This window comes from Macaca mulatta, chromosome 20 (genome assembly GCF_049350105.2).
Source record: "Macaca mulatta isolate MMU2019108-1 chromosome 20, T2T-MMU8v2.0, whole genome shotgun sequence".
NCBI lineage: Eukaryota > Metazoa > Chordata > Mammalia > Primates > Cercopithecidae > Macaca > Macaca mulatta.
In genome coordinates, this window is record NC_133425.1 from 49,274,936 (window position 1) to 49,291,603 (window position 16,668).

Sequence of the window (16,668 nt, forward strand, 5' to 3'; positions counted from 1 at the left end):
AATACTCAAGGTGAAAAATAAAGGCATTACACTGATAAAAAAATGATGTTTAAAAATACTCCCAAGGTACGCAGAAATGAATAGGAATAACGACATGAAAAAGAACCAGTTACAAATTTTGGAAATGAAAAAGATGGTCATAAAAACAATAAACTTAATAGAGGGGATGAACTTTAGACCTCACACAATTAAAAAGAGAATTGATGAATTAGAAGAGAATACTAAGGAATTTACTCAGAATGTATCATAAAGAGACCAAAGATTTTTAAAAAGGCATTTAGGAGATTTAAAGGATAGGTGGAAGAGTTCCAACATATGTCTAATATGAGTTCTGGAAAAAAAGAGAAGACAGCCTTGAACTTTTGGCATCAGGTGATCTTCCTGCCTCAGCCTCCTCAGTAGCTGGGACTACAGGTACATGACACCAGACCGCACTAATACGAGTGTGTGTGTGTGTGTGTGTGTGTGTGTGTGTGTAGATTAGATTCTCGCGATGTTGCCCAGGCTGGTCTCAAACTCCTAGGCTCAAGCCATCCACCTGAGGTCTCAGCCTCCCACAAGTTTTGGGATTACAGGCATGAGCCACTGTACCTGGTCAAGAAGCAAAATGTAAAGAGCCAAGAATTGAGAATTTTCCTATTTAAAGAATGATGAGTTTAGATAGGTTGAGTAGTACCATCATATTGACACTAGAATTTAAGGGAAAAAACATTTTTGAGATACAAAACAAAAAAATGCCGATTACCTACAAAAGATTAGCAACAATAGATGCTAGAAGACAGGAGAATAATATACTAATATATTCAAAATGCTAAGGGAAAGTTATAGTTAATTTTGATTTTTAAACCCAGTTAGTCTTTGATTCAAAAGTGAAGGAAAAATGCAGATACTTTCAGATATAAAGAAAGACCTAGAAAGTTACCATCCGTGGAAACCTCACCAGGGAAACTGTTAAATGCTGCTCTTTAGCAAGAAGAAAAGTGAAACCAGAGGTAAGGTCTTCTTTTCTTTTCTTTTCTTTTCTTTTCTTTTCTTTTCTTTTCTTTTCTTTTTTCTTTTCTTTTCTTTTTTCTTTTCTTTCTCTTTCTCTCTCTCTCTCTTTCTCTCTTTCTCTCTTTCTTTCTTTCCTTCCTTCCTTCTTTTCTTTTCTTTTCTTTTCTTTTCTTTTCTTTTCTTTTCTTTTCTTTTCTTTTCTTTTCTTTTCTTTTCTTTTCTTTTCTTTTCTTTTCTTTTCTTTCCTTTCTTGAGTCTCACTCTGTTGTGTAGGCTGGAGTGCAGTGGTGCGATGCTCACTGCAACCTCCGCCTCCCAGGTTCAAGTGATTCTCCTGCCTCAGCCTCCTGAGTAGCTGGGATTACAGACATGTGCCACCACACCCGGCTAATGTTGGACTTTATTAGTAGAGATGGGATTTTGCAATGTTGGCCAGGCTAATCTGAAATTCCTGACCTCGGGTGATCTGCCTGCCTTGGCCTCCCAAAGTACTGGGATTGTAGGAGTGAGCTGCTGCTCCTGGCCTGGTTTTTAACTAAAACAAGCAAACAAACAAGGGTGGGCATAGAAATTGATAAAATGTATTGGAAAATTCACTAAGTTATTGGTTTTAAATACTACTTTTTGTTCTAAAATGAATATAAAACTAAAACTTTGGAGAATGATGAGAATGTGAGAAAGGAGGAAGTAAATTATGTGTGATCCAATATTAGGGACACAAAAGGGGACATACTACATGAATTACTAATATCTAAGAAAATACAGTACATTTGAGAACTAACTTAGATGAACTTGATACATACCTAGAAAAATAGGCATTATTTAAATTGCTTCAAGAAGTAGAAAATCTGAATAAAACAATGAAATAAATTGAATGATAATGAAAAGTCCATCTGTCAAATGACAGCAGGCCCAGTTTTATAGGCAAGTTAAACCAAATTTAAGTAATCCTTACTTACTCTTCTTCCCTTTTTAAAGAGTTTTATTGGGGTAGAGTTGACATAGAATAAACTGCACATATTTAAAGTTTTGACATATGCATATATTTGTTAAACCACCAAAATCAAGATTAGGAGACATGTTCATTATCACTCCTAATCTGTGTCCCTCAGAAATCCTTTTTTCCTTCTCTCCCTCAGTGGCTCTGGGCAGCCACTAATGTGCTTTCTGTTGCTATTGACTAGTTTGCATTTTCTAGAATTTTGCAGAAATGGAATCACTCATACAGTATATGCTTTTGCACGCGCGCTCTCTCTCCCTTTTACAAAATGGATTCTGTGTTTTTAGAGTAGGTTTAGGTTCTGGCAAAATTGTGAGACAGGCACAGAGATTTCTCATATACTCCCTACCTCCACACATGCTCTGTTACACACCCTCCACTGTTGTCAATATCCACCATTAGAGTGGTACATCGGTTACACATCATTATCACCCAATGTGCATAAGTTTAATGAACCATTAGGGTTTACTTTTAGTGGTATATATTCTGTTGCCTGGGACAAATGTATAGTGACATGTACTTGCCACTCTGTTACAGTATCACACAAAGTAGTTTCACTGTCCTAAAAATTCTCTGCACTGTGTGCTCTTTTTTGGGGGTTTAAGCGGAGGCCTGTCTTCCTTCACTCAGCATTGTGATTTTGAGATTCATCATGTTGTTGTATACTTCACTAATTCATTCCTTTTATTGCTGATTGGTGAACTATTGTATGGATATACCATAATTTCTTTTTCTTTTTTTCCATATACTGCGATTTCTTTATCTGTGCACTTGTTGATGGACATTTGGGTTGTTTCCAGTTTTGGGCAATTACAAATAAAGCTGCTGTGAACATTCATGTGCAGATCTTTATGTAGACATGTGCTATCATGTTGTAAGTGTTACTAGATATTTTTTAAAGAAAGTGCCAGATTGTCTTCCAAAGTGGTTGACCATTTTGTTTTCATGAGGGCAGCGTATAAGAGTTCTAGTTTTGAGAGTTGTGAGAGCAGATTTTCTTAAATTTGATGAAGTTTATCCTTTTTTTTTCTTTTATGGATTTTGCTTCTGGTTTCATATCTGTGAAATCTCTGCCTTGCGTAACTTAAATATGAAAAGAGTTTCGTGTCTTTTCTAATACTAGTTTTATAGTTTTAAGGTTTTATATTTATAGTTAGGTTTTATATTGATGTATTTATTCATTTTGAGATATTTCTGTGTATAGTACAAGGTGTGGATTGGAGTTCTTTAAAAAGTATAGATATCTAATTCTTCAAGTACTATTTGTTGAGGACTGTTCTTTCTCCATTTGAATCTTTGTCAAAAAACAATTGAACATAGATATCTGGGTCTATTGTGGACCTCTGTTTTGTTCCATTTGTCTGTTTGTTTAGCACTGTCTTGATTTCTGTAGTTTTATACTAAGTCTTGAAGTTGGGTAGTAAAGTCCTTCAACTTTATTTTACTTTTTTCAAAGATGTTTTGTCACTTTAAGTCTTTGCATTTCTAAATGAATTTTAGAAATAGATTGTCAGTTTTTACAAAAAAAACCTTTAGAGATCTTAGTTTGCAATTGCATCAATTTGGGGACAATGAATTATTGAGTCTTCCAGTCCACTAGCATGGCATGTCTCTTTGTTTAATTTCAGTAGTGTTTTTAAATTTTCTTTGTGTAAGTCTGGAAAACCTTTTGTCCAGTTTATCTCTGAGTACTTTATAATTTTTGTTAAGGTACATAGTATTTTAAAAAATTTCAATTTCAGATTGTTGGTTGCTAGCATATAAAAATAAACTAATTTTTGTATATTGATCCTACAGTGTAGCTAAACTTATTTATTAGTTCTAATAGCTGTTTTGCAAATTCTGTATAATTTTCTACATAGATGCTTATGTCATATTTAATGACATTTTTACCTTTTAAAAATTTATTCTCGATCCGGATACTTTTCACTTCTTTTTCTTGCCTTGTTGCACTGGCTAGAACCTTCAGTACAATCTTGCGTAGAGTGGGTGATGGGAAACATCCTTGGCTTTTTTCCTCACCTTAGGGTAAAATCATTCACTCTTTTACCACTAGGCTGGGGTTCATTGATTCCTTTATTAAGATGAATAAATTCCCTAGTTTACTGAGTGTGTTCATCAGGGTCATTGTTGGGTATTGTCTAATCCTCTTACCACATCTATTCAGGTGACCCTCTAGTTTTTCTTTCTTTGCCTGATAATATGACGGATTTATGTAGATTTTTGAACGTTAAACCAACCTGGCATTCCGGGGGTAACACTTGGTTATTCTATATTGTCCTTTTTATGTGTTGTTGGATTCAGTTTGTTAACATTTTGTTAATACTTTTTACATTTATATACATGAGGGATGTTGGTCTGTAATTTTCTTGTAACATTTCTGCTTGCCTTTGGGATTGAAAGCCATTAATTTTCTGGATTAATTTATGTAGAATTATTATTATTTCTTTCTTAAATGCTTTGTAGACTTTATCAGTGAAGGCTTTGGGTTTGGAGTTTTCTTTGTGGGAAGTTTTTAAAATACAAATTCAGTTTCATTAATAGATATAGGACTATCTATATCTACTAAAAAGGGGCTATCCTTTTCTTTTTCTTTTTTTTCTTTGAGGGCAAGGCCTTTTTTTTCTTTGAGGGTGATCTTGATCACCATTTTGTCCCAAGCATATGCCTGGCACATAGTGGGTCAGGAGTAAATGTTTGGCGAATAGATGAATGAATGAGGCAAACTCAGAGAGAAAGTGGGTACTGTGTCTGTGCTTGGCCCAGCCTGTGATTGTTTGTGGATGGCATCTCATTCTCATCCTGTAGTAGAGGGATAACACAAAAGTGTGGAGCCTCAGGGCTCCAGAGTCCTCATCCTCTGAGCTACATCTCCTGCTTAGCCGAGGTCTTTTCACTCTCTGGGCAAGACTCCTCACTTTGCTGAAATGACAGCATTCCTGGTGCATGCCTGGTTTAGCCTAGGCTAACCTCTTCTTGAGTGAACCTAGGTAATTTGTGTCTTTCAAGAAATTTCTCTATTTTATTTAAGTTCTAGAATTTATTAGCATAAAGTTTATAACATCCCCTTATTATCCTTTTAATTGGCATGTTGAAACTACTGTGTGTTTTTTTTTAATCATTCTGGCTAGAGATTTTAAATTTTCTCAAATAACTAGCTTTTGGCTTCATTTATTTTTAACTTTTCTATTTTCTGTTTCATTGATTTCTATTGTGGTCTTTTATTATTTTCTCCTGTTTATTTTATTTGTTCTTCTTTTTCGAGTTTCTCCAGGTGGAAGCTAAGGTAATTTATTTGTGACCATTTTTCTTTTTTATTATAAGCATTCAGTGCCATAAATTTCCCTCAGTTTACTAGTTTAGGGGCATCCTACACATTTTGAAATGTTGTATTTTCATTTTTGTTCAACTTAAAATCCTTTCTCATTTCTCTATTGTTTTCTTTTTGACTCATGTATTATTTAGGAGTCAATTATTTAGTTTTAAATATTGGGGTTTTCTAGATGTGTATCTGTTATTAAGTTTAACTCCATTTTGTCAGAGAATATAGTTTTTATGATTTCAATCCTTATAAATATATTGAGACCCAGAGATGGTCTATCTTAGCAAATGTTCTATGTGTATTTGAAACAAATGTCTATTTTGCTGTTGTTTGGTGGAGTGCTATCAACATATCGGTTCAAGTTGGTTGATGGTGTTGTTCAAGTCTCTTATGGTGTTTTTGTCTACTTGTTCTACCAGTTATTAAGACAAGGATATTGAAATCTTAGACTATTAACTATGGAATTACTTATTTCTTTTTGTTCTTTTAGTTTTTGCTGCATGTTTGAAGACCTGTTATTAGGTGTATAAATGTTTAAGATTTTTATGTTCTTGATGATTTGACTCCTTTATCATTATGAAATAACTTTGTCTCTTATAATATTTTTTGTTCTGAATTCCATTTTGTCTGATATCAATATAGCCACTTCAACTTTCTTTTAATCAGTATTAGTGGGTAAATTTTTTTTCCAACTTTTTACTTCTTTACAAATCTTTTTTTATTGCAGTAGAATATACATAACATATGATTTATCATTTTAGTCATTTTAAAGTATACGCTTATGTGGCATTAAATACGATTTCCCAATGTCCTGTCTATCTTTTTACTTTAAACCAGTTTGTTTCTTTATATATGAAGAATATTTTTTTTATAGGCAACCTATGGTTGCATACTGCTTTTAAAAAAATCGAATTTCACAGTTTCTCCCCTTTAATTGGGTTATTTAGATCATTTACAGTTATTGCAATTGTTTCTATGGTTGGATTTAATTCTACCATTTTTGTCTATTTTTTTATCCTTTTTTTCTTGAGTTCTGCCTTTTTTTGGATTGATTTTTTTGTAATTCCATTTTATCTCTTTTGTTGGCTTATTACTTGTAATTCTTTGTTTTTTTTAATGTTTGTTTTAGGGTTTCTGGTATCCGTCTTTATCGTGTCGGAATCTTTCTTGAAGTATTACTGCACTTCACATGTAGCATAAAAATTTTTACTGCAATATACTTTTCATATCTCTTTGGCCATTGTGATGTTGCTGTCATACATTTTATTTCTTCATATGTTATGAATCCCACAATGTACTACTCTTGTTTTTGCTTTAGTCATTTATCTTTTATAAAGACTTATTGAGAAGTCTTTTATATTTCCCATATAGTTACTATTTCTGATACTCTTCATTCTCTTAAGTAGATTCAGATTTTTATCTGTTGTCCTTTTCTTTCCACCTGAAGGTCTTCCGTTATCACTTCTTATCTTGAAGGTCTGTTGGTGTTGAATTCTTTCTGCTTTTGTATATCTGAAAAAATATTTATTTCTCCTTTATTGTTGAAATATATTATAGCATTTCCCCACTATCTTCTGTCTTCCGGCACCCTTTTTTTTTTTTTTTACAACGAGCTATTTGGTGTTATTCTTTTTTCTTTTTTTTTGGAAACAGAGTCTGACTCAGTCACCCAGCTGGAGTGCAGTGGTGCGAACTCGGCTCACTGCAACCTCCACCTCCCGGGTTCAAGCGATTATTGTGCCTCAGCCTCCCAAGTAGCTGGGATTACAGGTGTGCGCCACCACACCTGGCTAATTTTTGTATTTTTAGTATAGACGAGGTTTCGCCATGTTGGCCAGGCTAGTCTTAAACTCCTGGTCTCAAGTGATCCACCCACCCACCTTGGCCTCCCAAAGTGCTGGGATTACAGGTGTGAGCCACCACACCCAGCCTTATTTCGTGTTATTTTTATAGTTTTTTTATATGTACACAGTATCTTCATCTCTTGCTATCTGTGGGGGAGTGGTTCCAGGACCCTTGCAAATATAAAAATTCATGGATTCTCAAGTCCCTTATATAAAATGGTATGTAGCATTTGCATATAACCTATGCACATCTTCCTATGTACTTTAAATCATCTTTAGATTACTTATAGTACGTAATACAATATAAATGCTATATAAATAGTTGTTATATTTCATTGTTTAGGAAATAGTGATAAGAAAAAAGTCTGTACATGTTTAGTATATCTACAACCATCCATTTTTTTTTTCAGGAATATTTTTTATCTGTGGTTGTTTGAATCCATAAATGGGGAACCCATATATATGGAGAGCCAACTGTATTTTCTTTTGTCTGACTGCTTTTAAGACGTTATCTTTTTCACTGGATTTAAGTAATTCGATTATGATGTGTTTTAGTGTTATTTCCTCTTGTTTTTTGTGATTGAAGTCCTTTGAACATCTTAAATGTGTGGATTGATGGTTTTCATCCAATTTGGAAAATATTTGGCCTTTTTTTCTGTCTTCCAATCTCTCTCCTTTCCTTTGTTAACTCCAATTACATGTATTAAGCTGCTTAAAATCATCCCATAGCTCACTGATGCTCTGTTAACTTTTTCTCCTATCTTTTTCCTCTCTGTATTTCATTTTGGATAATTTTCCTTGCTGTGTCTTCAGGTTCATTATTCTTTTCTTCTATTATAACTAATTTGTGTTGAATTATTATTATCCAGTGTATCTTTCCTCTCAGATATTGTGGATTTACTCTAGAAGCTTGATTTAATGTTATTTCTGTTTCTTTACTTACCATGCTCAATCTTTTCCCAACTTTTTGAACTTGTGAACTACAGCTATACTTACTGTTTCAGTGTACTTGTCTACTCATTTTGTCATCTGTTCTGTTTTTGCACCAGTTTCAATTAGTTGATTTCTCTCTTTATTATCAGTCATATTGTCTTGCCTTGTAGTATTCTCTTAGAAACTTCCATGCCTTGATGCTTTTGATTGGATGGCAAACACTGTAAATTTTTAACATTGAAGTGCTGGATTCCGTACTTGCTGTTCCTTTAAATAACTCATTTAAGTTACTTGGAAACAGTTGGAGCTTTTCAGGTATTGCAGTTAATTAGAAAGGAACAGTGTGACATTGAGTCTAGGGCTATGGCACTACTGCTGAGGTGAAATCCTTCTGAGTATTCTTCCTGATGTTTTCTAAATTATGACGTTTTCTATCCAGGCTAGATTTTTTTGTCTGCTGTCGTGTTGGTTCCCATTATTGGAAACAGAACAAGACTTGCTAAATATTAATTAAAAAGATCTCTTTTGAAAGCCTTGTAGAGCTACCAAAGCAGCCAGGACATGAGGGTCCAAGAGCAGTGGCTGTAAGTATTGGTTTTAAAAATCTATAAGTAGGATTGATTTTAATTAAAACTTTAAAAAAATGTGTGTTGTGTTGTTGTTTTTCAGTTAAAAATTAAACAATTCTTAAGAGAGATGATTTCTCTTGCCTCAGGGATGGTGTGGTGCAGTGGGTGTGGCCTTGTACCTGGGAACTAAGAATGTGAGTTGTGATTCTCTCATAAGCAGCAGTATAGTCTCTTGCCAATCACTTAATAGCTCTGGATGGGCCTTAGTTTCTTTATATGTTCTAAAATTTTGCAATTTTGTCATATTAAAAATTAGACGATCACCACCACATAGTTAATTGACACATTTTATATGTGTAAACTCTTATGGGAAGTTTTTATACATTTCTCCTGTAGATCACTGAGGCTAATTAATATCTGGATTTGTATTAATCCAGTAGCATTAATCTGTGGCCTAAAGTATAATTTGATGTGCTACACATAGATTCCTATATAAGTAATTTATAACTAGGAAATAAAACTGTCTTTTCCAGACATGAATAAACAACAATAACAACGAATGGTTGCCAAAGTGTATTGAGGGCTGTTTATGTGCCAGGCACTGTTCTTAGAGCTTTATGTATTAATATCATTTACATCTCACAGGGAGATAAGAAAGTAGTTCCAAATCATACACCTAGACTGGCACTGGAATTCAAGAGTTTGGCTCCTTAGGCTATAAACACATAACAAAGGAGTTTGCTTTGTTACACAGACCCCTGCCCCACTGTCTGAATGCTATTTGCCTAATATCTGCATAGTTTATAGTTTGTAAAATGCACTAATATATATGAATAATTTTTATTTTATCATCACAACTCTATGAAATAGTGTCTCTTACAGATGAGGAAATTGAGAATGAGCGAGTTTGCTTCCGATGTGGTACCTCATCGAGGAGTCTCCATTCAATCCTACTTTCACCTCCAAATCCAGTTTACTTTTACTGTGCCATATTTTCATGGAGAGGGAAGTTTTTCATAGGACAGGGAATGCTGAATTTGTTGAAATGGTTGAAATACTTTTTTTCTTCTTATCTAAAGCAAATATGGTATATGTGAAATATTTATTTACACTTCTTTTGGTTTAGCTATTATTGAATTTTTCTTTTCTTTCTTTTTTTTTTTTGAGGAAGAATCTTGCTGTGTCACCGTGCAGTAGTGACTCACTGCAATCTCCACCTGCCACGTTCAAGCGATTCTCTTGCCTCAGCCACCCTGGTAGCTGGGATTACAGGTGTGCGCCACCATGGCCGGCTAATTTTTGTATTTTTGGTAGAGATGGGGTTCCCTTTGATGGCCAGGCTGGTCTTGAACTCCTGGCCTCAAGGGATCTGCCTTCCTTGGCCTCCCATAGTGCTGGGATTACAGGCGTGAGCCACCGCGCCTGGCTCTTGATGATCTTTCTAGTGTTAGTTTAGATATGTCTTCCTTGCCCACTAAGCACCCTGCTTAAGGACTAGGTCATTTTCCCACTTAAAACCCTCATAAGACCATGCAGTTATTTTCACAATGAACGTTCATTAGCCATTATTTGTCATTGTATTTTGAAAAGACTCAGGTAATAAAATTAAATTTTTATTGAACCTGACACAATAGGATGCATAGTTGAAGAAGTATTATGTGGAACATGATACATGGATAAAGTATAAGTGTCCTTAGGAGCATAATCTTGACACGGCTGAAGAGTCAGGAGTGGGATGAAAAATATGCTTCATTTGTAGGTGAGATACACCCTTACATGATGAGTCATAATCCACTTAATCTTTTTATGTTATTACTGTAAGACTCAAACCATATCTCTATGTGACAAGATGTACAAGCTCAGATACAGCTTAACTTTTTCACAGTAAAGCAGAGGCCTAGGGTTGGTGTAGTTTCTGATATCTAACTTGAAACCCTTAGGAATTTGAGTTGTGGTGCTCTTTTTTTTTTTTTGAGACAGAGAGTCTTACTCTGTCATACAGGCTGGATTGCAGTGGCGTGATCTGGGCTCACTGCAACCTCTGCCTCCCAGGCTCAAGTGATCCTCCTACCTCAGCCTCCTGAGCTACTGGGACTACAGGTGCACACCACCACACCCGGCTAGTTTTTGTATTTTTTTCATACAGACGGGTTTTTGCCATGTCCCGAAGCTGGTCTCGAACTCCTGAGCTCAGGTGATCCTCCTGCCTCCGCCTCCCAAAGTGCTGGGATTATAGGTGTGAGCCACTGCGACTGGCTGTGGTGTGTTTCACATAGGTCTTTTGTCCTCTTTTACTTTGCCAGAGCTGTGGAAATGGGCGGTAGCCTGCGTGGAAGGATCTTCATCTGCCTCTCCTGCCAGGTAGGAGAGCTGAGGCTTCATGCTCTCTCTGGCTCTCCGTGTGGCATTTGTGAACAGCTTGATGTATTTGACACAAGCGTGACAGCAAAGAAGTGTGTGAGCAGAGCAGTGTGCTGCAGGGCCCAGCTGTGTGGATTTATCTGTACATCAGGCCGAGGAGCAGCAGTTAGCCAGATCTGACAGTCAAACGTGAGCTCCTTCTACCTGTGCTCCAGAGTGCATTTTAATGTTGTGTGTTTTTACCATGGTTGGCATTTGACACAAAGAAAATTGTCAGAGCTGTTTTTTTTCCTCTCCTCTTTAGTGTGCTAGTCTGCAATAGTTTTCCAAATAAATACTTCATTGTACATGGACAAAAGTATGCACTTTCTAAAACAATGCCAAAAATCATGTTGTCTTTATCTTTATACTGAATTTCATGTGAGGAATTAGTAGGTTAGATGTTTGAATTGGTAATAGGTAAGACGTTTACATAGTACAAAAATCAAAACAATATAAAATGGAATATTTTGAGTAGTCTTGGCTCTGCCTTTGTCCCTTTCTAGTCATTTCCCACCTCTGTTGACAGTTAATCACTTTAATAGTCTGTCATTCATCCTTTGTGTTTCTGTGTGTGAATACAAGCAGAGTTTTGTGCCTTGCTTTTTACTCCCCAATACCTTCTGGAGAGCTTTTTAGTTCATAAACAGAGAGCATCCTTGTTTTTGTTTACTGTTGCTTTATACTTCATCACGTGGATGTCCTGTAGTTTATTCACCTGTCCCCTGTGGCTGGAAATTTGCATTGTTTCTAATCTGTTTGTTTTATTGAGATAATAATTTCCATATCATAAAATTCACCATTTTAAAGTGTAAAGTTCAGTGGTTTTTAGTGTGATTCCAAACTTTTGTTCTACAAATCATGATGTAATGAGTATCCTCGTGCATATATTCTTCTGAACATGGTACAAGTATATTAGAAGGATAAATCAAAAGTAGGATCGCTGGCTCACATGGTAAATGCATTTGCGTTTTGAAAGGAGTTGACTGTTACCCTCTCTAAGGATCGTGTTGTTTTGCCCTCCTGACAGCAGAGAGCAAAAGGGCCTGTTTCTCTTAGTCTTGCCCATAGTGACCTCACTTTTCATAAAACAATCTTAATGTTTGATTTTTATAAAGCAGTTAAGAATTTTTAATTTTGATGTTTATGAGCTACCAACTTAATTTACTATTGATATCTGATTGATTTCACTGATGTAAACATGGCCAAAACTTCTCTTTATGTTTGTAAATATTGTTATTTAATAATTGATCTTGTCAGTTACTTGGTAAAATTGCAAGTAGTGAGTGTTGATGTTCAGAGCAGATTTTTATCTGTAGGGTCTTAATTTGGGTGATTTTCTGGTCCCCATTCTCTGCTGTCGCGTAGACACAACATTGCTCACAGTATTAAAATGAAAATTCCTAGTGAAAGATCAGTTATATGCTGCTTGCTCTAGAGTAGGAAAAATCTTGTCAAATTTTATCCTTTTGATACAGCCTTATAAGTTACAATGTTTTATACCTGTCTGATGCTCAATTCCGAAATGAACTAAGAAGTGGTGGTTGTTACAGAATTAGCTGAAGCATTAATTATAAGCAGAGGTTCAGCCTACACTGGCACTTGTCGACCTATGGGACAGGCCTGTTGCTGTTTCATCTGATTTAGGTGGAGTATGTAATTACTTTTGGGAATCCATACTTTTGTGCTCCTCTTTATATGTAGATTAGCTTTATTGATGGACTCTCACGTAGAGATCTTAAGGTGGTGTTTGCAAGGTGGAGGCATTTCAAGGTTTGAGAAATGTGCATTTGAATTATTCAAGGTTTACCTTTTTTGGCATTTATAAATATTCTGGCACTTTGTGTCTATAAAAAAGACTAAGAATTGATAAAATATTCATAGGAAAATGGAGGCATTTCTGAGCTTGAAGTAAAAATTGAGGTATAGATTTTGATTAAATTTATGATGGAGTGGAGAAATGTATAAGTATGCGCATGGAAATATCATTGGTTCTTTCTATGGCCCAAATAATGGTTAATACTGAAAAACAGATAAATTGATTAACCAATAGTGAGTTATCCAAAGTGGTTTGTCGATTATCTATAATGGTGTGTGTTACATTAATTAGTATTATAACTGTAAAAGTATCATAATTTAGGCCAGACATGGTAGCTCACTTCTGTAATCCCAGCACTTTGGGAGGCCCAGGCAGGCAGATCATTCGAGCCCAGGAGTTTGAGACCAGCCTAGGGAACATACTGAGGCCTCATCTCTACAAAGAAAAGTAAAACAAAAGTAGCCAGGCATGGTGGCATTGCACCTTTAGTCCCAGCTACTTGGGAGGCTGAGTTGGGAGAATCATCTGAGCCCAGGAAGTCAAGGCTGCAGTGAGCTGTGATTGGGCCACTACACTTCAGCCTGTGGGACAGAGTGAGACCCTGTCTCAAAAAAAAAAAAAAAAAAAAAAAATCATAGTTGAACTGGTAAGTCAACCTTTTTGTTATAAATGAGAAAACACCTACAGTCAAAACAAAGACTTTGACTAAATAAATGTAATATAATTATGCCTAAGAGTAGAATTCGGTTTTGTGTCTCTTAGGTCAATTGGTTGCTATACTTCTATTCCCTTTCTCTTTCCTCACTTTAGATAATGATACAAAAAAGGTCCAGCAAGAATTTGTGTTTTACCTAAAAGGACGTTTCCTTTGACTACTCTGATTGTGATGGGTTTGTGAGAGAAGGCTGCTATCCTGGGGTGGGAGAGGGTAGTACTTAGGGCCACCACGTCTGGTTGAGTAGGTTGTGCACTTTGTAAAGACAGTGGCCATTGGAGCAGGTGGAGCCTGAAATCCAGTTTGTGTTTACCAAGTCATATTCTTATGGAGTGGGACTATATTGGCCCAGAGCAAGGTGTACTATTATCTAATTTTTATAAATGTGACTTACTGGCTGACAGTAGCTTTGATGATGCATTTAATTGCATTTTTATTTGAAACCCAGTTGTTTCTGCTGTTTTTGCTTTCTTTCTTACAGATAATGTCTGTTGTATGTACATGTCTATGTGTCTGTGACTGTATGTGCACATTTATGCCATTTATGTGCCACGTACACACACAAACTCTGTATATTCTTGAATGTAAGGTCAGATATTCTTTGAAAAATATCCCTCAGAAGGAAGCAGGTGCCCTATATGTATCTGATTTCTTATAAGATACTTTATAATATGAGATCCTCTTTCAGTTACTTTGTTTGAATAGCACAGTACTGTTTGGGGAAAACATAGTCTCTGGAAATAGCCTCAGACAATGCTGGCTTTGAGTGCTTAAAAAGGCTGCTTCATGGAATTGGAAAAGAAAAGAAACAAAGATGTTTAACACAGATTTAGTAATTATTGTAGAGATGATAGATCACTCTAAGAAAGCAATACTGTAAGTGGATATGATCTCAAATAAATGTTTACAAGATGAATAACTATTCCACATATCCTGACTTTATGCAGATAGATACTTGTGGCTTGGTTTGGTATTTCCAGTGATAGCACCATAAAAGGATTTACAAGCTACTGTGTCTCAAGCAGATTGTACAGACAGGCGTTTGCTCTGGAAAACTGTATTGGATGACTTGTAAGCTGGCTCTAGTGGTGAAAAAGACCTGGATGTCAACAATACATGTGAAAAGTGAATCAAATTGTCTCATGAAATGTGAGAGTGAATAAAATTATTTCTAAATTTGTGCTTCATACCATGTGTAATTTAGTATGTATGTAAATTGACTGGGTGCCATGACTCATGCCTATAATCCCAGCACTGTAGGAGGCCAAGATGGGAGGATTGCTTGAGGTCAGAAATTTGAGACCAGCCTGCGCAATGTAGCGAGACCTTGTCCCTACTAAAAATAAAAAAAAAATTATCCAAGGATGGTGGCACCCCTGTAGTCCCAGCTACTTGGGAGGATGAGACGGGAGGATCGCTTGAGCCCAGGAGTTTGATGTTATAGTGAGTTATGGTCACACCACTGTATACCAGCCTGGGTGACAGAGCAAGACTCTGTCTCTAAAAGAAAAGAAAAAAAAAAGATGTATGTAATTTAATTAATACATTTTATAATTGCGATTTGACTAATTTCTCTCTCTAAAAGATTATAAATTCAAAGTTGGCTAAAATTTGTTTGTATTTCTTATTTGAAAAATAAGAGAGTGTCTTATTTCGGGTCATTGTATATTCACTTATATGTAATTATTATTATTTTCAAACAGAAACTGAGGCTTCTTGAAGAGCTTGAAGACACTTGGCTTCCTTATCTGACTCCCAAAGATGATGAATTCTATCAGCAGGTAAGGTATTTTAATATTTTTATCAATTTTAGTGATGTGTTCTGATCAACCTTATTTTACCTATGAGGAAGCTGGGCTAGAGAGGTTAAATGACAGGTGAAAAGGTCAAATTAGATCACCCATGACTCCTCATGGCCTACAGAGCATGTACATTTCTTCAGAGTCGGCTTTTTGCTATGAATTTAATGCTTTAGCATAGTGACTGTTTTTATTTCCTCGGACATTCCACACTTCCTTGCCTCTGCTCATGCTGTTTCTTCTGCATAGCTCCTCCTCCTTCCTTTTGCTCCTTATCCTGTTGCAGATGGCTAATTCTTCAAGAGTTCAGTTAAACATCACCTCCTTTGTCAACATTTTCCTAGCTTATGCTACCTACAAGTCAAGTTGATTGCACTCCTTGTAAATAACTCTGCATCACCTAGCACATGTGGTATTGCAATTACAGGATCCTGTGTCTGTCTCTCTGAATTAGACACCACTGTTTCAATTACAAATGACAAAAACCCAAATCAAACTCACTGTGGCAAAAAATAAGGGGAATTTATTGACTTGCCTTAGAAGTCTAGGAGTAGGTGGCTAAATCCAACTTTACAAAAGATGTCACCCAATCAGTTTCTTTCTGTTTTTCTTGGCTTAGCTTTCCTCATTGTGACCTCATGCTCAGTAGGCTCTCATCTAAGAGCATAGCAGGACTCTGACAGCCCAAGGGGTATGTGGTCTTTGGCATCTGGGATCTTAGAAAAAGGTAGGGAGTTCTTTTTCCCTGGTTCCATCAAATTCTCCAGGAAGTAATCCTGTTGGCCTGGTTGGAGTCGTGTGCTTATCACTGAACTAGTCATCATGTTCAGGAGAGTCAAATGCTCCTGTTTGCCTGGCCTAGTTCTTGCACCTACTCTTGGAGTGGGGTTGGAGTGGGAGTACTCCCACCAAACTGCATGTACTATGTGAGTTAGACATGGGTGGCCTTCCCAAAGGAAAATCGGAGTCCTGTTTCCAAAGAAGAAGGGTAGGCCCTCTGGGCATGTAAAAATAATAAATTTTCACCTCTTCTTTCCTACTAGAATGTGAAGTCTTAAAGCGGAGAGTTACCATGAAAATCAGAATAGGAATTAGGTCACAGCATCTTTGTATCTCTAGCACCTGCATGTACATAGCTGACCATCAGTAACCAAGGAAGGAAGAGAGGAAAGAAGGACTTTATCCATCTAGAATCCAGGTCAATATGATTTCTGTGACTTCTAGCTCAGTATTATTCCTAGGCCACTGTCTCTTATCTCCATTCCCATTTGATT

General features: G+C 36.1%; 1 protein-coding gene across 4 annotated transcripts in view; it reads left to right on the top strand.

Moving 5' to 3' along the window:
- FTO (FTO alpha-ketoglutarate dependent dioxygenase) overlaps positions 1-16,668 on the top strand; it is a 411,919-nt gene that overhangs the window by 92,640 nt on the left and 302,611 nt on the right. For 2 of the 4 annotated variants that reach the window (XM_028841592.2, XM_077984756.1), the window contains exons 2-3: positions 10,965-11,022; positions 15,299-15,376. In XM_028841592.2, the coding sequence (XP_028697425.1) occupies positions 10,975-11,022; positions 15,299-15,376 (126 nt within the window). In that variant the 5' untranslated portion in view covers positions 10,965-10,974. The remainder of the gene's footprint in view (positions 1-10,964; positions 11,023-15,298; positions 15,377-16,668) is intronic. The other 2 variants (XM_015126148.3, XM_077984755.1) reach the window with 1 other exon arrangement.